At 51.8% G+C, this 20,597-nt stretch overlaps 6 protein-coding genes across 6 annotated transcripts; 3 read left to right on the forward strand and 3 right to left on the reverse strand.

Moving 5' to 3' along the window:
• Positions 1–540: 540 nt before the first annotated feature.
• On the forward strand, positions 541–7,884 carry DACRYDRAFT_58011 (carbamoyl-phosphate synth; the record flags this gene model as incomplete). The annotated part of the gene is made up of 9 exons (XM_040775476.1): positions 541–877; positions 937–2,861; positions 2,913–3,108; positions 3,159–3,484; positions 3,561–3,739; positions 3,790–6,610; positions 6,719–7,673; positions 7,724–7,794; positions 7,849–7,884. The coding sequence occupies 9 exons, from the start codon at positions 541–543 to the stop codon at positions 7,882–7,884; spliced, it is 6,846 nt and encodes a 2,281-aa protein (XP_040625153.1).
• An 801-nt stretch (positions 7,885–8,685) lies between these two features.
• Positions 8,686–10,735, forward strand: DACRYDRAFT_111228 (uncharacterized protein; the record flags this gene model as incomplete). Its single annotated transcript, XM_040769197.1, has 11 exons — positions 8,686–9,193; positions 9,242–9,318; positions 9,367–9,401; positions 9,450–9,626; positions 9,676–9,991; positions 10,042–10,088; positions 10,138–10,222; positions 10,273–10,333; positions 10,386–10,460; positions 10,509–10,624; positions 10,670–10,735. 11 exons carry the CDS (start codon positions 8,686–8,688, stop codon positions 10,733–10,735), a joined length of 1,563 nt encoding a protein of 520 aa, XP_040625154.1.
• A 1,416-nt stretch (positions 10,736–12,151) lies between these two features.
• DACRYDRAFT_96795 (cleavage and polyadenylation specific factor 5) lies at positions 12,152–13,003 on the reverse strand (the record flags this gene model as incomplete). The annotated part of the gene is made up of 5 exons (XM_040777401.1): positions 12,152–12,251; positions 12,311–12,459; positions 12,510–12,675; positions 12,736–12,936; positions 12,984–13,003. The coding sequence occupies 5 exons, from the start codon at positions 13,001–13,003 to the stop codon at positions 12,188–12,190; spliced, it is 600 nt and encodes a 199-aa protein (XP_040625155.1). The 3' UTR covers positions 12,152–12,187.
• A 141-nt stretch (positions 13,004–13,144) lies between these two features.
• Positions 13,145–14,267, forward strand: DACRYDRAFT_24717 (uncharacterized protein). Its single transcript, XM_040773811.1, has 5 exons — positions 13,145–13,423; positions 13,483–13,614; positions 13,666–13,852; positions 13,905–13,977; positions 14,037–14,267. The coding sequence occupies exons 1-5, from the start codon at positions 13,199–13,201 to the stop codon at positions 14,131–14,133; spliced, it is 714 nt and encodes a 237-aa protein (XP_040625156.1). The 5' UTR covers positions 13,145–13,198; the 3' UTR covers positions 14,134–14,267.
• Positions 14,268–14,269: 2 nt separating this feature from the next.
• Positions 14,270–15,156, reverse strand: DACRYDRAFT_24718 (histone-fold-containing protein). Its single transcript, XM_040773812.1, is given in 4 exon segments — positions 14,270–14,637; positions 14,657–14,802; positions 14,856–14,928; positions 14,985–15,156. 4 exon segments carry the CDS (start codon positions 15,024–15,026, stop codon positions 14,344–14,346), a joined length of 555 nt encoding a protein of 184 aa, XP_040625157.1. The 5' UTR covers positions 15,027–15,156; the 3' UTR covers positions 14,270–14,343.
• Positions 15,157–15,322: 166 nt separating this feature from the next.
• On the reverse strand, positions 15,323–15,886 carry DACRYDRAFT_24719 (uncharacterized protein; the record flags this gene model as incomplete). The annotated part of the gene is made up of 1 exon (XM_040773813.1): positions 15,323–15,886. A coding segment is annotated over exon 1 (344 nt), but the record flags the coding sequence as incomplete, so codon positions are not given.
• Between the last annotated feature and the right edge of the window lie 4,711 nt (positions 15,887–20,597).

The following is a 20,597-nucleotide window of genomic DNA, read 5'->3' on the forward strand; positions in this document are numbered from 1 at the left end:
TGCATAGTATTGTAATGATAATGAACTGGATGTACATTAATCTTAACTGTGATAGAGAATAAACGCACTCTGTTGTACTCTCCCTTTTTCTCAATACCCTTGCTATGATCACGTCCCTGAGAATCGGAGAATGAAATTTTATTTTGGTCATCGGAGTCGGAGAGGCTGAGCAACCGTTGGACGCGTTAAATTTGACTCGGGGTTCGCGTTCTAAGCTTTTCTTTCTCTTTCTCTCCTCTCCTCCAGAAAGAAACTGGAGAAGACGGACACCATTCGCGCGACTCTTTTCATTTCATCAGAGCTACGTGACTGTAATCCAAACGATCTCTTTCTTCCTCTCTCGGATATCCTCACATCTTTCTTCCTCGGCGCGAACTCCACAGCACCACCTAACGAACTTCAACGACCAGCAAAGGAAATACGGAGAGAAGCAGAAACAAAACGATGGAACCATCATCGGATAAGCATGTTCACACCAACGGCACTGCTGGGCAGGCCCCGATGTTCACCATATCCACCGGCCTTGCCGATCCCCGCCTCATGGCTGTTCCCAGCTCGGGTCTCAGTACCAGCGGCAGCTCAGCGGGCTCCGAGTTCGAGCTCGATGCCACGCCTACAGAGCCCATCAATACCGCTGGAGCGGCGCAGGAAGCAGCCAATGCTGCTGCCGAAAATGTGAACGGCGGACCTACCCTTCGCTCGCCCTTCATCCCGGTGACCCCGGCCCCTCCTGTGACCGTGCTGCCTTCAGCCCTGACTGCGACCGGATTTGGTAATGGAGATGCAGTGCTTGAGTTGGCGGACGGGACGGCATATGAGGGAATCAGCTTCGGTGCGCCAGGGAAGAGCGTCGCTGGCGAGTGTGTATTCCAGACCGGTGAGCCGCCTTCCTGCTCCTCTACTGGGGCGGTTGGCTGAAGCACGCTCGGGGCGCAGGAATGGTTGGTTATACGGAAAGCTTGACGGACCCGTCATACGAGGGCCAGATCCTTGTGCTCACTTACCCCCTCGTGGGTAACTATGGTGTTCCAGAACGCAAGACCGCTCCCATCCGCGAATTACCCCTTGAGTTCGAATCCTCCAAGATCCATATCGCAGCACTGATTGTCGCCTACTACTCGGAGGATTTCTCGCACTGGCTTGCGAAGAGCTCCCTTGGCGATTGGCTGAAGGAAAACGGCATACCTGCAATTTACGGCGTCGATACCCGTGCTTTGACAAAGCGCATTCGTGAGAAGGGAAGCATGCTATGCAAGGTGCTTGTGCGGCGCCCCGGAACGCCTGACAGACTGAGCATGCCGTACGGTACCACCGCCACTGATGCACTTACCGCAACCATGCCTTCGTCACGTGTAGCAAGCAGGACGGGCAGCCCAACGAGCTCCGGCGCGTGGAAAGAAAACTACGAAGACTTGCCTTTCTCCGATCCTAATTCGCTCAACCTCGTCCAGATGGTCTCGATCACCCAGGCGCGCATATTCAACCCGAAGGAGGTGTCTAGCGTAGATCCCCTCATGCACCCCTCTGGTCGCCCCATTCGGGTCATCGCGGTGGACGTAGGAATGAAGTACAATCAGATCCGGTGCTTCACCAGTCGGGGCATCGAGCTCAAAGTCGTCCCTTGGGATTATGACTTCCTCGCCATCTCTGAGGACGCGTACGATGGCCTGTTCATCTCGAACGGCCCGGGTGACCCGACCACGGTGTCGGCCACCATTGCACGGTTACGCAGCGCGCTCTCGCAGACAGGTGACGCTTTGAAACCCATCTTCGGTATCTGTCTTGGTCACCAGTTGCTCGCACTCGCCGCTGGCGCAAACACCAAGAAGATGAAATACGGTAACCGCGGACACAATATCCCCTGCACGGATGCGCAGTCTGGAAGGTGCTATATCACCTCTCAGAACCACGGATTCGAAGTAGATGCGCATACATTGCCAGAAGGATGGCAGGAGTTGTTCCAGAACGCGAACGATGGGAGCAACGAAGGTATTTATCATGCTGAGAAACCGTTTTTCTCTGTCCAGTTTCATCCGGAATCCACACCTGGTCCGAGGGATACCGAGTTCTTGTTTGATGTCTTCATCGGCAAGGTCGTGGACTATGCGACGAAGCAGCCTCCTACTGCAGTCACCATGCCAGGTGGATCCAGAGTTGAGAACGAGCATCGTGTACCTCGCGCGACGGTTAGAAAGGTTCTCATCCTCGGCTCAGGAGGGCTGTCCATCGGCCAGGCTGGCGAATTTGACTATTCCGGCTCGCAAGCGCTCAAAGCACTGAAAGAGGAGGGCATTTATAGCATCCTTCTCAACCCGAACATCGCTACCATCGCGACGAGCAAGGGAATGGCGGACAAGGTCTACTACCTCCCAGTCACGAGCGAGTTTGTACGCAAGGTCATCAACTACGAGCGTCCGGACGGGATCTACGTCACTTTTGGTGGCCAGACCGCACTCAACGTGGGCATACAGCTCAAGGATGAATTCGCCAAGCTTGGGGTGCAGGTCTTGGGCACGCCTATCGACACGATCATAATGACCGAAGATAGAGAGCTCTTTGCTAGGAGCATGGAGCAGATTGGTGAGCGCTGCGCCCAATCCGCCAGTGCGACGACCGTCCCAGAGGCTGTGGCCGCTGCCACGTCGATCGGCTATCCCGTCATTGTCCGTGCTGCCTTCGCGCTTGGAGGGCTCGGCTCTGGATTTGCGAAGAATGAGCAGGAGCTCACGGTCCTTTGCAACAAGGCTTTCGCGACCAGCCCGCAGGTGCTGGTGGAGAAGAGCATGAAGGGCTGGAAGGAGATCGAGTACGAGGTTGTGCGCGATTGCCGGGATAATTGTATCACTGTTTGCAACATGGAGGTGAGTCCCCTGGTCATCCTTGATCACGAGATTGGTGCTCATACTTGACAGAACTTCGACCCTCTGGGAATTCATACTGGAGACTCGATCGTGGTTGCCCCGTCTCAGACGCTGTCGGACACAGAGTATAATATGTTGCGTACCACGGCGGTCAACGTAATCCGGCACCTAGGCGTTGTTGGAGAGTGTAACATTCAGTATGCGTTGAATCCCTTCTCCAAAGAGTATTGTATTATCGAAGTCAACGGTACGCTGTCACTGAAAGCGTGTGGGAGGATGAACTGATTTATCTCTTAGCTCGACTGAGTCGTTCCTCCGCTCTCGCTTCAAAGGCTACTGGTTACCCTCTTGCCTTCATCGCCGCCAAGCTGGGTCTCGGCATCCCTCTTAACGAGATCAAGAATTCCGTGACCAAAGTCACGTGCGCCTGTTTCGAGCCTTCCCTCGATTACGTTGTCGTAAAGTTCCCCCGCTGGGACCTGAAGAAGTTTACGCGAGTAAGCAAGTTGCTCAACTCGAGCATGAAGAGCGTTGGTGAGGTTATGAGCATTGGGAGGACGTTCGAGGAAACGATTCAGAAGGCCATTCGGGCCATTGATGATTCTTTTGGCGGATTTGATCCAGTATATTTTGTCTGCATCTTGAATCTGATTCGGACCCTGACGACCTTCGTAGACCAGTTGGAAGGCAGAGAACAAGCAACATCTTCATGCCCTCCTCGAAGATGAGCTATCCAACCCCACGGATATGCGCATGTTCGCCATTGCTACTGCATTCCAGGAGGGCTATTCGGTCGACAGGATTTGGGAACTGACCAACATCGACAAGTGGTTCTTGCGCAAACTAGAGTCACTGTGGGGCATGTCACAAATGCTTACGTAAGTGCAAGTCTCTCTCAATGTGACTTTGATGGCTAAGTTGCCAGCAGGGAATTCACTGCTTCGACTATTTCCCCGGGTATGCTTCGCCAGGCTAAGAGGATGGGCTTTTGTGATCGTCAGCTTGCTTCCTATCTTAGCTCGAACGAGCTCGCTATCCGTCGCCTCCGACAGGAGTATGAAATTGCGCCGTTCGTGAAGCAGATCGATACCGTGGCTGCAGAGTTCCCCGCATACACGAACTATCTCTATACGACGTACAACGCCGTAGAGCACGACGTGTCGTTTGGGGATCGCGGTATCATCGTGCTAGGCTCTGGTGTTTATCGCATTGGCTCCTCTGTTGAATTCGACTGGTGCGCGGTGCGCGCCATCCGTACTCTTCGTCAACAAGGCTACAAGACGGTAATGGTCAACTACAACCCGGAAACGGTCAGTACAGATTACGATGAAGCAGATCGTCTGTACTTCGAGAATATTAGTCTCGAGACCGTTCTAGACATCTATGATGTTGAGCACTCATCTGGTCTCATCCTTTCCATGGGGGGGCAAACACCCAATAACATCGCCCTGCCCTTATACCGCCAGAATGTCACTATTTTTGGCACTTCCCCGGAAATGATCGATACTGCGGAGAATCGCTTCAAATTCTCTCGTTTGCTCGATAAGATCGGCGTGGATCAGCCTTTGTGGAAAGAACTAACGAGCCTGCAAGAGGCGCACGAGTTCTGTGCAAAAGTGAACTATCCAGTGCTTGTGCGCCCTTCATACGTCCTGTCGGGTGCTGCAATGAATGTGGTGTACTCTGCGGACGACCTCTCGAACTTCCTTGGACAGGCTGCGGAAGTTTCAAGGGACTACCCTGTCGTCATCTCTAAATACATTGAAGAGGCAAAGGAAATTGAAATGGACGCCATCGCCAAGGACGGCAAGCTTGTTATGCACTACATCTCGGAGCATATCGAGAATGCAGGTGTGCACTCCGGCGACGCTACTCTCGTATTGCCTCCCCAGGATCTGGACCCCGAGACTGTCCGCCGCATCGAAGATGCCACACAAAAGATTGGGAATGCTCTGAACGTGACCGGCCCATTCAACATTCAGTTCATTGCAAAGAACAACGAGATCAAAGTGATCGAGTGTAATCTCCGCGCCGCACGCTCGTTCCCTTTCGTCAGCAAGGTGACCGGAGTAGATGCCGTGGAGATGGCTACCAAGGTCATGCTCGGCATTCCTGTCGAATCATATCCCGATCTAAACCTTCCTCCCGATTATGTCGGTGTAAAGGCACCTCAGTTCAGTTTCAGCCGTCTGGCCGGCGCCGACCCTGTTTTGGGTGTCGAAATGGCTTCTACGGGTGAAGTTGCTTGTTTCGGAGAAAACAAGTTCGAGGCCTACATGAAAGCTTTCTTGGCGACTGGCAATGTCAAGCCAAAAAGCAACATCCTCATCTCTATTGGTGGATACAAAGAGAAGCTCGAGATGCTGCCATCAGTTCAGAAGCTTCATCGCGCCGGGTACAACCTCTTTGCTACTGCCGGAACTGCCGATTTCTTCACTGAGCACCATGTCCCATGCAAGTACCTAGAGGCGCTTCCTGCTGGTGTGACAGACAAGCAGAAGCTTGAGTATTCGTTGACTCAGCATTTGTCCAACCGTCTCATCGACCTATATATCAACCTGCCGTCACGTAACAAGTATCGTCGGCCAGAAGGCTATAATAGTCGTGGTTACATGACCCGGCGGATGGCTGTTGATTTTGCAATTCCAATCATTACCAATGTCAAAGTGGCCAAACTCCTTGTAGAGGCACTCGTCCGCAAGTTGGCCTTGGATGTGTCACCTACGGACTTCAAGACATCCCACACAACCTTCACCTTCCCCGGCCTCATCAATGTAAACGCGTATGTGCCGGACTTGCTACACCAGGACCTGGATTCTCTCCTCCAGGCGACTAGGGCCTCTGTCAGTGGTGGCTTCACTACTATGCACATTATTTCCGACGGCGGGATTAAGGACGACCAGGCCCTGGAGCTTGCTCAACGCCAAGTTTCCGGGAAGACATACTGTGATTATGCTTTGTCTGTTGTCGCCACTGCGGATAACGTTCATTCGGATGACCTCAAGATCGCTGCCAAATCGTTGTGCCTTACCAGCGCAGAGAGCATTGCCGTCACAGCAGCCCATTTCACCACATGGCCTGCTGACAAACCCATCGTGACTGATGCCACCACAAATGAACTGGCCTCGATACTGTTGCTCGCTAGCCTGAACAACAGAAGCGTGCACGTTACTAACGTCCGCACAAAAGAAGATATCCTCTTGATCGCGCTGAGCAAAGGGAAGGACCTCAAGGTCACCTGTGATGTGTCCGTGTATTCGTTGTTTTTTACACGCGAGAAATATCTCCATGCGCCCTGCCTGCCGACATTAGCCGATCAGCAAGCATTATGGGAGAACCTCGCCTTTATTGATGTGTTCTCAACTGGCCCGATGCCTTATCAGCTTGCCAAGGCCCTTGGTCACCAATACACTCCTGGGTCCGGCTTCGAAGAAACGATGCCCTTGCTCATGTCTGCTGTTATGGATGGAAGGCTGACACTAGACGACATCAAGATCCGGCTACATGACAATCCGATGAGGATCTTCGATATTCCCGAGCAACCGTCCTCACATGTAGAGGTTGTGGTGGATCGTAACGCGGTCTTCACGCCCCGCCAGACGCATTGGTCACCATTGGAAGGTCGTATGTTGCCTGGCACCGTTCATCGCGTTGTCATGCAGGGCCACACAGCGTATTTAGACGGCATCGTGGTTTCAACACCTATGGGCCGGGATGTCTCTGGCATGATCTCGCCCAAACGTCACACGGTGGAGAAGCCTCGCAGGACATCCATTGCTTCTGCGGTCAGGCCGCAGCTGCAAGAAGTTCCACCATCTCCTACTTTGAGCAGTGGGAGCGCTTACAAATCGCCTCAGTTGCGTGCCACCGACGCAGGCGCTGTTCCGGGTTTGACGCATTTGTCCACTGCAACCGCTGCTACTACTGCCACACCTCAGAGCATGGTTAGCACTGCGCCTCGTGGTCCCACCCGGCCCTTCGCTGGCTTCACAGGTCATCCAGCCTTCAGCCGTCGTCATATACTCTCCGTTGGGCAATTCTCTCATCAGGATGTACATGATCTCTTCAATATTGCACATGAGATGCGCCTGCAGGTGGAACGTAATGGCAGCTTGGACGTCCTGCGCGGTCGGGTCTTGTGTACACTGTTTTATGAGCCGTCGACCAGAACGTCATCTTCGTTTGAAGCCGCCATGAAGAGGCTTGGTGGAGAAGTTGTTCAGGTGCCTACAGATCGTTCTTCGGTCGTTAAGGGAGAAACGTTGCCCGACACCATCCGGACTCTAGCGTGCTATACCGACGCCATCGTCATCCGCCATCCCTCAGTTGGCAGTGCTCAGCAAGCTGCCAAGTATTCGCCTGTACCAATTATCAATGCTGGCGATGGTATCGGAGAACATCCAACTCAGGCCCTGCTTGACGTATATACCATTCGTTCTGAGCTCGGTACCGTCAACGGCAAGGTTGTCACGATGATGGGCGATCTGAAGAACGGCAGGACTGTGCACAGCCTCGTTAAGCTCTTGGCTTATTATCAGGTCAAGCTCAACTTTGTCTCCCCGCCGTCACTCGGAATGCCTTCTTCTGTCAAAAGCGAAGCACGCAAAGCGGGCATTCCGTTTGCGGAGTACGGCACGCTAGATGAGGTCCTCTCCCAGACCGACGTGCTCTATGTTACTCGTGTCCAACAAGAGCGCTTCACCAATCAGGATGACTACAACGCCGTCAAAGACGCGTATGTTGTTAATCACGCAGTTCTGGCCCGTGCAAAACCAGAGATGATTGTTATGCATCCTCTTCCTCGTGTGAGCGGTAAGTCACGTTCACATCTACATCAATCCAAAGACTCTAATGCGTCCCAGAAATCGACCCTGAAGTCGACTTCGACTCCAGACGAGCTGTCTATTTCCGGCAGATGAGATACGGTCTCTTTGTATGCCCCCTCACTCACCCTGTGAGAGGTGCCTTACTGACGTATGTCGCGCAGATCCGGATGGCCCTACTGGCTAGCGTCATGGCATAATGTTTTCAACCCGTCACGAAATACCCTTGATGGCTTTATCGCACGTACAATCATCGCAATATCCCACACCTGAAAAACCAAAAAGAATCACCAACAACCCACTCATGGCAACAGATAGTTGCATCCTCAGCCTTATGCATTTTGACTTACGTAGACAATCCCCATTGAAAGGAAGGTGCCTTTTGCTCGAGACTTTTGTTTGTTTCTAGATAGTTATGAAAGCATTGGTTATTACTTGTAGCATTAGCTGGTCGATGGCGTTATTGGAAGAAGAAACTTTGTTGTATTTCTAGGGAGGAGTTATTTATGTTTAATGTTATTGTGTATTCGACGTTTCATTTGTCTGGCGGTTAAAATTGCTTTGATGACATTCAGAAGGCCGAAGGTATGTGAAAGACCCTGGCCGGAAGCTGCTTATGTCTTGTGGAGTTTACTCTAGTAGGGGCAGTGCAGCCGGTACCGAAGGACGTTCCCTCCGCATGTTTGCCTCGACTTCACGTCCTTCCATCCTCCTCACATTCCAGCCAGGCCTGGTTTTACTTCATTGCGTTCCTGGTCACTGCCTCACACTTACTGGAAGAAACGCTGCTCAGAAACACTGACTGTGAGGGCCATTGGCAACAACTCTAGGGTCTCCATTGTCACGTGAGATCGCGTCCCTGTTCGCCAATATCTGGCCTTCTGTCTACCTGGCACTTTGAAGCTATTTTCACGCTTGTGATTGACGCGCCCCTTACCATGACGTCTTGGAATAGAACCGATATGAACTACACGGACAGTTACTGGCGCCCAGCTTCGAACATGGCACCGTCCGAGTTTAAACCAGATGCACCACTTCCTGGCCCTCCCCGACCGCCTCCGAAGCCGCCTGCTCATAGCTATCCTAATGTATCCTGGAGACCACCACCAAGAACTTATAACGAGGAAGCTTCAATTGCTGAGCGAGCGTATGCAGCACAAACACCAGCACAAGTACCTCCTCCGGTACACCAGAGCCGCACAATGACAGCGGCACGAAAGACCTATCCTTATCCTGGCGGGCGATACACGACTCCAAGAGAGGAAATTCAATATGCTTACTTTGCTCCCGGTGCTCAGCCGCCTCCAGTACCAGAAAAAGAAACTTTCGGAGAAAGCACCCATGCTGCTGAAGCGTGGAGGCGAAGCCAAGCAGACATGAGAGAAGAAGGCCCGGGAAGCGGCTTGCGATATCTGGTGGTACGGACATGGCTCAATGCCCTCCTTCTTTTCGTACCAATAGCTTGGCTTGGACACTTTCTCAATTGGGACTTCAAAGTCGTCTTTGCTCGTGGGTGTTTGTCCTGTTGTCCAGAACGTGGTACTGAATGCCAAGCAGTCTCTTTCGTGGCGATTGTTCCTTTGCAGATTGTGTTAGATTTCCTCGGGGCACAGATGAAGTTACATTGGGGAAAGGTGGGTGCAACCTATTGGTAGTGATGCTTCAGCTTATATCCATAACAGACACTAGGCGGCCTAATGGCCGTGACGATAGGCAAGTAAGTAATTAGTTTGTGTCATCGCATGCCCCCTCAAGTTATTTTCAGTGGTGCCCCGGCTTCTCTTGCTGTTATTCTCCTCCTGAGATGCGAACTTCGGCTGCTTCAATCAGTCGTTGCAGGGGTACTACTTCTACAACTTCTGGTTCTCCCGGGGGTTGCTCTGCTTGCTTCACAGGCCGGGGGTGCACCGGCACGACTAAATCAATCTCTCATCTCACTTGCGTATGACTTCCAGCTTTTCCCTAGATTATTGGTTTATGTACTCTCCTAGGGTTCTGTCATTGTTAGTTCTTGTTGCGTTCTACGCAGCAACGTTCGGCATCGCCCTTCCCGCGACGACCGCTCAAGTCACGACCACTCAAGCAGAAATTCTCCAAATCAGCAGGGGGATGGCGATTATTCTCATTGTCGTCTACCTAGGTTCCCGACTGATTCTTCCTTGGATCGTGAGCGAGGATGTAAGCTACGAAGCGCCAGAGCGCGAGATAAGGGAAATTTACGAAGAAGAAGAGCCCATCGTGCCTCCGTGGCTTTGCATTTTCCTCGTTGCAATCTTTCTTGGCGTCCTTATTGTGACCGTTCTATGGGTGTGTCGGACTTCATCCAGAGAGTCATCTAGCTAACTCTCTCTCCGTAGCTGGTTGATAGCTTCCCCTTCGTCACAACAGAGCCTTTCACTCTTGAGTAGGTACCTTGTCGTTCCTCCTAAGACAGAAAGCCTGACGAGCGCCAGATGGTTCGGTCTTATCCTTCTTCCATTCCTCACCTTTGGATCTGATGTTCTCATTGGCCTGTGCTATCTATTCCAACGAGCCATCGTGAGTGCTACTTGCCTTCTTTGACAGAGATGAGATTGACATATAGGAAGCTGCCTATGACGGATCCACTGCCTCCTCGTCCTAGTGGGCTTGCAATGGATTTATCGATTCGTACGTCAAGTCTTCAATCGTTCCATTAGCACATGCTGATAAATAATCATAGAGTTTGCACTCTTCTGGCTCCCTCTTGTCGTTTTGATTGGTTGGGGACTGGGCAAGCCAATGTCTTTGTTATTTGGTGTGTACTTATTCTTTGCAATGTTACAGAGTCTCATGTCCTGGGTAGATCTATATGAAGTTGCGATACTTATAGGTGTCATGTACCTCACCAACAACTCTTCTCTTGATGCGTGGACAACTCCTGCCGAGGGTCTACTACTCGTTGCTGGATACGTCATGATCGTATGGCTGCCGTTTCCCTGTCGCGCGTCACTGATGTCTTCGTAGGGATTATGTACATGGTTTTACGTTGGTCAGCCCGCTATTGCGACATTGTTGACGTGCGCAACATGATTACATGGCTCCTGGTATTTATTGTATATCCACTATTCTCCGCAACTTGATACGGTACTTCCCATGTTGGAGGACTTGTAACATCTCAACCTGTTAGTGATTTGTAGGGCCCTGTCTCAGTATGACAAGGAAAAGACAATGCATGACTTGTATACATCGATGATGTCATCTCAATTCGTGTGCAAATGCAAGACACTCTAGATGCTGGAAACGGACAAATCTTTCCCCTCAGGCCAAGGAAATGCGACATGATACAGTCCCGTCAGAGCATCACAAGATCATAACCCGATAGCATGTTTGGAATTGTCGACAGCTGTTGACCATACCTATGTTGAATAGTGAGCCAAATGTGTTGGATCTGCTTAGTGCTGAAACATACCTTTCCGCGTTTTCGTACAACTCAAACAGAGGTATGGCCAAGAGCTTCATATTCTTCGGCACCGCCAAAACCATGTGCTCTGGAAGCGCAACCACGAATGTTTTCTTGCACTCTTTCGGCTGCGTAACATGAGCCGGAATGAAGGGGTACTATTGAGATAGATTAGGATTCTGTGTGGGGGCAGTAGAATAAAACACGAAGCGCACCATGTAAGTCTCAAAGTTCGGTCGCCACCACCTCGAAACACAGTCGCCAATCGCCCATTCTTGTATATCCTCACTGAACGCCTGAAACCTGTGCAGCAAGCGACTATCCAATCGGCTGCGCAGTCCCTCGATCTCATCTTCTCCGGGTTTGAGGTAATCACCTGGCCTGCAGGACGCGTCAGAATAGATCCAGTGCCACACAAGCGAAAGACAAACGCACAGTTTGAAGAATGATGTCGAAACTTGGAGGATTAGGACATGTGGATACCCATGATCGTGCACCATCAGAATGCCCTCGACAGTTCGTCTCATCCCAAATGCTTAGAAGTCCTTCTGCAACCGGCTCAGCCGTGCAACTACGGTCTTGTCTTCTTGCGGCTGTGCATCCTTCACTCTGGTCAGTGTAAAATACCAGTGAAAAGTGCGTAAACAATACGCACGAGAACTTGTAATTGGAAAGCGGCTATCTGGGCAGCTGTGAGTGACAGCACGATTGTCAAGTGGTTCCCATGACCTACAGAAACAGACTGCGGGGGTCGGACACTGTACAACTTGTACCAGCGTTGAAAATGGTAGGTATATAGAGAGCAGAAACCAACGCGATACCCCTTGGTCGCGTTATTAGCTGATCATGTGCATCGCCTGAGTATATGGTCGATATTGAAAAACAGATTTTGTTTACCTCCGTTCTATTGTCCATTCTTTGGTCTTCTTTGCCCCACGTGACCGCAGTATCTTTGTTTTCTTTGTGGGGATCTTTTCAGGCAGATAATCTTAAAGTATTTCTGCAGCACAAATTACAACGTATAAAGCTACATGATGGCTACTCTTAGTCATCGCACGCATTCCAGTCAGACCATCCTTCGCTCACTGCATGACAAAGTTGTACCTAGACAAGAGATGCGGGATAGCAGACAACTGTGGGCCGTACCTGAGCAGGCGTTAGCATTTGCTCGCACGACCGCAACGGGCCAAGACCAGAACACTCACCTCGCTGAATTATCGTATAATTCAAACAGTGGCACGGCAAGCAGCTTCATATTTTTTGGCACGGCCATGACCTTTTTCTCTGGCAGCTGGACGAGGAACATTTTCTTGCACTCCTTCGGTTTAGTAACGTGAGCTGGAATAAACGGATACTGCGTAGTATGTGTCAGTACAATGTTTGTCCCAGCAAGCAGGAACATACCATGAACGTCTCGAAGTTTGGTCGCCACCATTGTGCCAAGCAATCTCCAATCTCCCAGTTGTCCGTACTCTCACTGTAGGGCGGACTCGTTGGCTCAAGGCGAACGTCGAGCCGCTTCTTCAGCCCCTCAACTTCATCCTCTCCCGGTTTAACATAGTCGCCGGGTCTAAACAGGTCGACGATGACTCCTTAGACAGGTGGGGTGAGTAGAGGAGGCGTTACGCACAGCTTGAAGAACGCGTTCGCGATCTGGAGCATCAGAATATGCGGATGTCCATGATCGTGCACAACCAGCACGCCTTCGACTGTACGCCTCATCCCATAGTCCTCATAGTTATTCTGTAGTCGCTGTAGGCGCGCGGCGACTGAAGGATCCTCCTCAGGCTGCGCCTCCTTGGTCGTGAAGGTGAAGTTGGACAACGGATATCTGGATGGTAGTCAACAGTTATCCCATTGGGTCGAGAAGAGACTGACAGGATTATAGTCTGGGACATGTCTACGGTAGACGACGAGAACAATGTGGTGGTTGTATGCACCTTTTTGTTTGTGAGTGGACCCTCATCAGAAAACCTGGTCCCGCCTTTAGTTGCGACGCGTAACGCGAGGCGCAATGCGTGCGCGTCTCTCTAGCTGACTGCTTTCTTGCATTTGTGCTGGCGCCGGGCCTTGTCCACTTCGACGCCCTTGCTATGTCCGACTGGAATACGGGAACATCCTGGTCTAATGGCCAGTCACATCTACCTTCACCGAGCCCCGAACCGCAAGAGGACACCTTCCCGGATGACCTGGACAATGATCGGACAGATCCTATCTCTCTGCTCGTCAAGGCCTGGATGACGGAACGATGTTCGCCCGACGTCATGTCGTTTGAGGGCGAACTCGTGGGAAAGATTATGGGGTATATGGATGCACAGGTGCGCACGCTTGACTACCGCGAACATGCCTTGGGACAAACGCTGATGAGGAACAGTAGGCAAAGCTCATTGGAGTATTGAAGATTGACGGTGCGAGTGAAGAGGATCATGAAAAGATTGGATTGGTGCAGATGGAGCTAGATCGCGTTGGGTGGCTGCTACGTTCATACATCGCTACGCGACAGGAGAAGGCAAGCATCATCTCTAAGCTACAGCATACGGCTTGCTTATTGCCCTGACAGATTATGCGATACGCGTCCTACATCAACAGCACCCCTGCAATGCAGACGCGTCTCTCCGTTGCAGAACAAACCTTGATCGAGTCCTATCAGCAGATATTTGAGGAGTCGCTCATCCGTGACGTGGTGGGAAACCTGCCCGCCGAGCTGCAAGCACTGGATGAGATCCTTCCGGATGGACGTGGCATGGGTGCGCTGTTCTGCTTATTATCTTTCAGGGCAGACATTACAATTATGCACAGTGTCAACGCCAGATTTGGACAAGGCGGTGTTCATACGCACCAAGCAGGACTGTGGACCTGTGCTGATGCCCGAGTGAGCTCGTCGCTGGATCATGCCATAGGACTGAGCTGATTATTGTTCTATGCATGTAGCGGGACTCCCTTGGAGATCAAGAAACGAGGAATACACTTGATCTCATACCGCCTTGTGGAACAGCTCGTCCTGAGGGGGGAAGTTGAATTGACATGAAACGGACGCGTTATGTACTTCTAGGAACCATTCTCCTGTCCACACCATGAACAATATGTATATTTCGACATGAGTGATACCTATCAAACACAGCTGAACGAGAAGCATGACGATCGTGAGCCGAACATGTCAAGAGGGGGTATCTGCTTCATTAGCAGCTGTGTAGGGTATCACAGTACAAGCTAGTAATACAAGCCGTCATGTGCTTGTTCACACGTAGTCGTCACCCTGGCATGCACTAGCCGCTGTTGTCCGTACTCCAGTCGTCTCCCTCATCCCGAACGCTAGGGGGGAGAGGGGGGATTCTCCGCACAGGGCACTCTCTGCAGCTGGCTCAATCATACTCCTCATCCATCTCCTCCTGCTCGTGCTCGTGCTCGTGCTCTTCCTCCTCCTCTTCCTCCTCCTCACTCTCTTCCTTCTTCTTCGCCTTCCCCTTCCCGCGTCCCCTCCTCTTCTTCGGCTCTCCATCATGGCCCACCTCTTCCTTTTTTGGTTTGTCTCCTGGATCAGGCACACCCACGACCAAGTCCTTGAGGAAGTCGAACATGTCTATACTCTCAATCGTGCGCTTGAGGTGATATGCGGCGACTTTTCTAGAGCCTTTCGACTTTGCCTCGTGCGCTGCCTCGTCAACCAATTTCTGCATGAAGATCTCAAGTGCTTTCGCTGCATGGAATAACGCTTCAGAGTGAGTCATAACAAAGAGGGTAGATGCGCACATATGAGCACTGGTGTAGCCTGAGCGACTTTTCCCACCTCATCGTCTTTCTGCATGATCTTCTTTATTCGCGCCTGTGAGAATGGATGTGAGCATATAACCTGATTGAGTGAGAACATTGGTGACGTACGACTGGAAAGCGAGTCTGCCGCGACTTTGACTTGACTGCCATAATTTCTTGCTCTTCCGCCCGACTCGTTGAACGTAGCAGTACAGACGAAGAAGTTACTCAAAATGGATGGAAAGAGAGGAACGAAGGTAGACAGTTGAAGTGGGCAAAGAAATGCGGTGGTGAGCGTTGTCCTTAGCGCTGTGCGTCTTCCCCCACAGTATTTATGTTGTTGACTCTAACAGGGACAGTCCCGGGGGCTGAGCAACCCTACCTGAAGGAATCCCGGCCCGCTTCCGTACATGGCTCGGTCATCAATTTAATACATTGGCCAACAATTTGATGCTGCCATTGTATTAATAATTTATTGTTGTACATATCTAAGAATCAACGGGTATTTGGTATGTGAACTGAAACTGAACAAAAGAATTGAGTCTCTCGCGCAAGCCCGTTGATCTAAGCACCCCTACGGCCAAGCAACCTCATGATCCCACCTTGGTTCTCGGGAACAGCGACGCGTCCTTTCTCAGAGTGCTTTGTATTCACCGCAGATGCAGTCACCAGTGTAAGGGGAGCAGGTACACCTTGGTGCACGGTCGACATCTTTTTTCGCCGATCGGGCTTCTCCTTTCTTTGGGCAAGCGTGCCTGTTGGGCCTGCCTGGATTTCCACAATGTCCGGTCGGTAACCCCGATCCCGCAAAAACTCGTTCACAACTTGCTTAAACCGATGAGACCACCATTCTCGCTCTCCTCGTTCCGTCTCGACAGGGCCAGCATTGTCCTGAGCGAACGAAGAGGGGCTGCGAGGCAAATGTTCGTCGGACAAGGGAGGCGAGGTCGGCGAGGTGAAACAAAACTCTAGCGGCATCCGTAATGGAGCAATCGAGGGGAATGACAGCGATCGGAGCGTGTGAAGAACACTCGATTCGAATGCATTGAGCCAAGTCTTCTTCATTGCTTCCAGGGAGTCGACTTGTGAGGAGAAACTTTCTGGCAAACTCAGATAGATTGTCGTGGGCGGACTGGCATGTGAGAACACAACATCGCCTGGTAATTCGGGACACAAGTCCACCCTCAAGACAAACTCATAACCTGCTGTTTGTTAGTGCGATACGTGATCTGCATTGGGCTTACTCACCGAATTTATGCGGACATTCTGTATATGCCATGACTCGAGCTAGCCCAACGTCACCCAATAACTGCCATTGTGGGGCTCGCTTTGATCTTCTTGTATTCTGCAGAAGAGGATTGCGTTCCGACAGCGGAGTTCCCAACACGATGACATCAGTGAAAAGGAACGCATATATCGAGGTTCCGCTTATTCTTTCGTCGCTCGAGGAGCTTCTGGTGGACCCCTGCCGAGATAACGTGGTCCTGCCGAAGTAATCGCCTTGTCCACCATGACGGGGAGACGGAGTTTTCGTAGCCGACATGCCGTCTGTTGAAGCATAAGGCGAACCATTCAGACCAAGAGACGGTGTCGTCGGCCAGTCATAAGAAGATCCATCTGAGTGATTGATTGACTGCATGCTCATCCTTGGGTTGTAGGTTCCCGTGCGATTACGATCTCGGCTCGATATGCGAGTTGGCTTCACGTCTGTGTACTCCCCAGACGTGCGCTGAGAAACCTCGAGGCGTAGGAGCGGACCTTGGGCTAACAGGCGTCTGCCACGTTCTGCTAACCGGAAGTGCTTGGGCAATCCAGTCATCCGAGAAGCAAGCATTCTGACCATGTCGTATTCTTCCTCGCGCGCCTTGACCTCCTGCATGATTCTGATTACAGTGTCCGTTGAGTAGTAGAGTGACATGGAAGAGATGTGATCTTGATGATTTCGAGGCGTCGACTGAAGAATTTGCTGCAAATGATTAAGTATATGTCTGTCTGAGATGCACTAGACAGGTACATACTTTGAAAAACGAAGCATACTTTGTCAATCGCTGCACCGGCTTCAAGAGCCAGCTTCCGAGAGATAATCCATCCCATTCGTCACTGACGCTTTGCATACGCAGGAATTCCCCAAAGTCACTTTCAGGCTGCTTCATCATGTTATCGATGGTGCGAGAAACTTCCTCCAAGCGAACAAGATAGGGCTGATGGATCTCAAGCTTCGGGATCACAGGCAATAAAAGGCGGGCAAAGGAAAGAACGACCGGATATTGTGACTGGCGAGCAGAGTGCAACACTCTCACGATATCGGCGTGAACTTGCACAATATCATCAAGCCAATCAAACAGGCGGCCAACGTCGGCTGGAACGCCAGGAATCCAGGTCGGAGGGTGTGAGCGATCACGAAGCGGTTGGATAAAGAGCCGGATCACAAGGCGCATATCATGCACAAATGCTGATTCTGAGGTTGTAAGCTCGAATATCAACTCCTGTCTCTGCACTTCCAGCGAGCCGTATCGCTCGAGCAGGGACTGGTATGTTGCGGTTGAGCTTAATGTCGAACGCCACGTTTTCTGCTGTACTCCAGATGTTCTAATATCTTCTTGAGGTTCATTGAGAACCGATGTCTCAGCATGATGAGGTTTCAAGTCATGTGCATGATATTGATGGGGGATGTCCTCTTCGAGTTCTTCGGGGACGTCGTTCAGACCGGCCAGTAATCTCGAAGCTGCGAAATTCATCCCTTTCTCAACCTCCTCGTCACCCGACCAAGCCAGGCTCGAGACGCTCGTGCTGGATGTGAGCACCCTCTTTGAAGTGGGGGGCCGAAGCGTAGACGACTTGCGCTGAAGATCCGGTACTTGGGGTGAGCGTTCGTACTGAGGTTCTTGGGGTTCGTGATCTTCCTGCCCGCGTCCATCCCATACGACTTCGTCGCCATTGTCGTCATACTCCTCTGGTTGCGGACCGTCTGTCTCATTATCGCTAGGAGCCAGGATGACAGTTTCAAGTTCTTCATGTTCCGGTTGCTGAGGCTCAATCACGGGAGGAGTATAAGGATCAGCGAGTGCCGCAAACAGATGTGAATAATCAGGATTTGGGGAAGGAGTCTCCATATTGTCCATGCGGGCAGGAACCCGACCATTGAACGATTGAAAAGGGGGGTTCTGATGAATTCGTTCCTTCTCTTGAAGGAGGGGGATGTCCATACCCAAGCCTTTCAGCTTGACAGGTTCGTTCTTCCGAGAATCCTCGCTAGGTGTCACCGGGCGACTTTTTCTTCCCGACTGCCTTTTTTCCTTCGGCGTGTTGGGTGCGGACAGCGCCGCCAGCGCTTCCGCACGGTTTCGAGCGATCTCTTCGGGGTCGTTCGGCGGGTTGTCAGCCGCCATGGATCCCCTCGACGACTTTCGCCGTGGCGTTTGCCGGCTCGCTCTCGTCACAGCCCCAGCCTCAGCCAATTCGGGCATCTTGCCCATCAAAATAGCATGCATATCATCTGAGACGGTGTCACGACGGCTGCTGTCCTGGAGAAGTGTACCGCCGCTTTTCGTCCTGCTTCTCTTTCCAGCATCATCATCTTGCTCGAATGTATCAGTTTGTTTGCGTTGTAGGGTGGTGGCTGCACTCCTAGTCCGTTCTCGGCCGTGTCTAACGCTTTCCTTTTCTGTTCCTACACTCCTGGTTCTCTCTCGCTTGCGAGCCTCCGACGCAGGTGGACACGCTTCTTCAAACGCTCGGGAACTGGAGTTGAGAACGGGGTCGTGAACCTGGCCAGCAGTCCAGGTTGTAGTCCTTTCCCTTTTGACCCGCTCGACAGCTTGGATTGCTTCATGAGGCGGGGCTGCCAAAGCTATTGTAAGTTCATCAGCTGTGACGGCTTTCAGGGGCTTGACATCTCTGGGTGGGACTGATCGCTCTCGTTGTTCTGGTTCGTTTTGCCCTGCAGTTTCGTAAACCAAACCGCTCTTCTGTCGATCGCGTCTCCGTAAAGGCGGATTAACCGTTTCACATGGAATTGGCGTCGCATCAGAAACCGGCAACGTTCGTCGCGGTGGGAGAGCAGGCGGAGTTGGGGCTTGCTGGAAATTGGGAGAAACAGACCATGGGTGCCGAGGGGGAATGGGAGGAACCACAGGCGAAGGTGAGATTACAGGGGTCCCGTGCGAAACTGGCGACCGGGAGTACACCTTTTCCGCGCCTGTTGCCGATGTATGAGGTACCTCCCGCTCTCCCTCATTAGATGGCAAATTGCTCCCAACAGAACGCTGGTATCCACGGTCGCTATGCGAGTCTGTTGCTCCTCGAGATCGACTGCGCAAGTGTTGTCTCGTCACATTTGGAGAGTTATCTTCTTCATTGGCAACTGCAGTGCGAGAAGACTGATTGCGTGTACGTCCACCATAGTTGTCTTTATCCCCGGGACTCGTGCCAGTCATGGAGGGGTATCGGGAATACTTGTCGTACGCGAACATATGCGGAGACATGCTATCAGCAGCAGAGGCAGTCTGCACGTTTGGGCTGAAATTTGTGCTCGGGGAATTGTATTCAAATGTAGGCGATGCGGGTGGCATGGTCGGCGTCACCTGGGGGCTTAAAGACCGGTCTTTTCCCTTGTTCGAGCTTCGCGATGTTGACTTCGGTCGCGCCAAGTCCGCAGGCGAACGCAAGCCTCCAGCAGCTGAGAGGGCACGTATATGCGCGTGTTCGTCACGATGAGGCATGTCGGGAAGCCGCCCTGGGTTCGTACGGAGTTCATGGACGGAAGGCTGGCTCCAAGCTGTTTCGCCGCTATCCCTGCCCCGATCCATGGAAGAGTTCGACGGAGATTGAACGATGAACCTTGGCGGATCTCGTGACTGCGCATATATGCGGTCTGTGCGATCATCTATAGTGGACTTCCTTGCCCAAGCGGATGTCGGGAGTATCTTGCTAGAGTCTGAAGGTCCACGGGTCATATATGCGCCTTGCTCCGAAGGATACACCTGCTGGGAGGGAACCACGGGTGATTGCTCTGGGTGTCGCGCTTCTCTAGATCGTTGCCTCCAAGAAACCTCAGGAAGCGGTTCCACATATGTGGCAGAGGAGGCGTTGGAGCTGGCATTCGATGTTTGACGCAGGATGTTAGGGGGAGCAGGAGACGGAGGTGGTGCTCGCGACTGGGAACGCGTCGTCTTTGATGAAACATTTGGCGCACTATTTGGATGTGGCGAGGAAGACCGGGGTTTTCGAGATGAGCGCGAGACGGGCAAAGGAGGCGGCGATGGTGAGGACATCACCAGTTGCAGAGCAAGGAGCTGATAGAGCGGCCACGAGAAGGAACGACTTGAGTGATTGTTTGTAGGAGTCAACAGAAGAAGCAGAACTGCGCGTCCTTTGGTGTAGACTAGAGGCATGCATCAGACTGAGACAAGCCCATAGTGTTTCTGTGGAATGCGATTGAGTCGCCATTCCATCCTCAGGCAGCCTTCTGCACCGGTATCCATGAACTCAAGAGACATCCAAAATATGTCGCCAATAGCGATTCCGTGTCATATCACCCAAAGCCATACAAAGATTACCGCTCTGCTAGTCGACGATAAGTTTTTGGAGGTTCAACAGCTCGAACAACGAACAAGTCGTGGATTCCTTGCCAGAGGCAGTGCACAGAGACCAGGATGACGTCATCATCTGCTTCAACAGTCCTCTCTCTCATTTATGTTACCTGGTGCACTTGGAAATGCAAGCTGACCGGGAAAGTGCTTT

Source organism: Dacryopinax primogenitus (assembly GCF_000292625.1).
Source record: "Dacryopinax primogenitus strain DJM-731 SS1 chromosome Unknown DACRYscaffold_20, whole genome shotgun sequence".
Taxonomy (NCBI): Eukaryota; Fungi; Basidiomycota; class Dacrymycetes; order Dacrymycetales; family Dacrymycetaceae; genus Dacryopinax; species Dacryopinax primogenitus.

Bases quoted from the DNA above. Each gene is read 5' to 3' on its own strand.
- DACRYDRAFT_24718 (XM_040773812.1), bottom strand. From the start codon at position 15,026: ATGGCAGTCAAGTCAAAGTCGCGGCAGACTCGCTTTCCAGTC. The intron at 14,929-14,984 runs GTACGTCACCAA...CCATTCTCACAG, and splicing joins GGCAGACTCGCTTTCCAGTC to GCGCGAATAAAGAAGATCAT. The intron at 14,803-14,855 runs GTGCGCATCTAC...TATTCCATGCAG, and splicing joins GGCTACACCAGTGCTCATAT to CGAAAGCACTTGAGATCTTC.
- DACRYDRAFT_24717 (XM_040773811.1), top strand. From the start codon at position 13,199: ATGTCCGACTGGAATACGGGAACATCCTGGTCTAATGGCCAGTCACAT. The intron at 13,424-13,482 runs GTGCGCACGCTT...GAGGAACAGTAG, and splicing joins TGGGGTATATGGATGCACAG to GCAAAGCTCATTGGAGTATT. The intron at 13,853-13,904 runs GTGCGCTGTTCT...AATTATGCACAG, and splicing joins TCCGGATGGACGTGGCATGG to TGTCAACGCCAGATTTGGAC.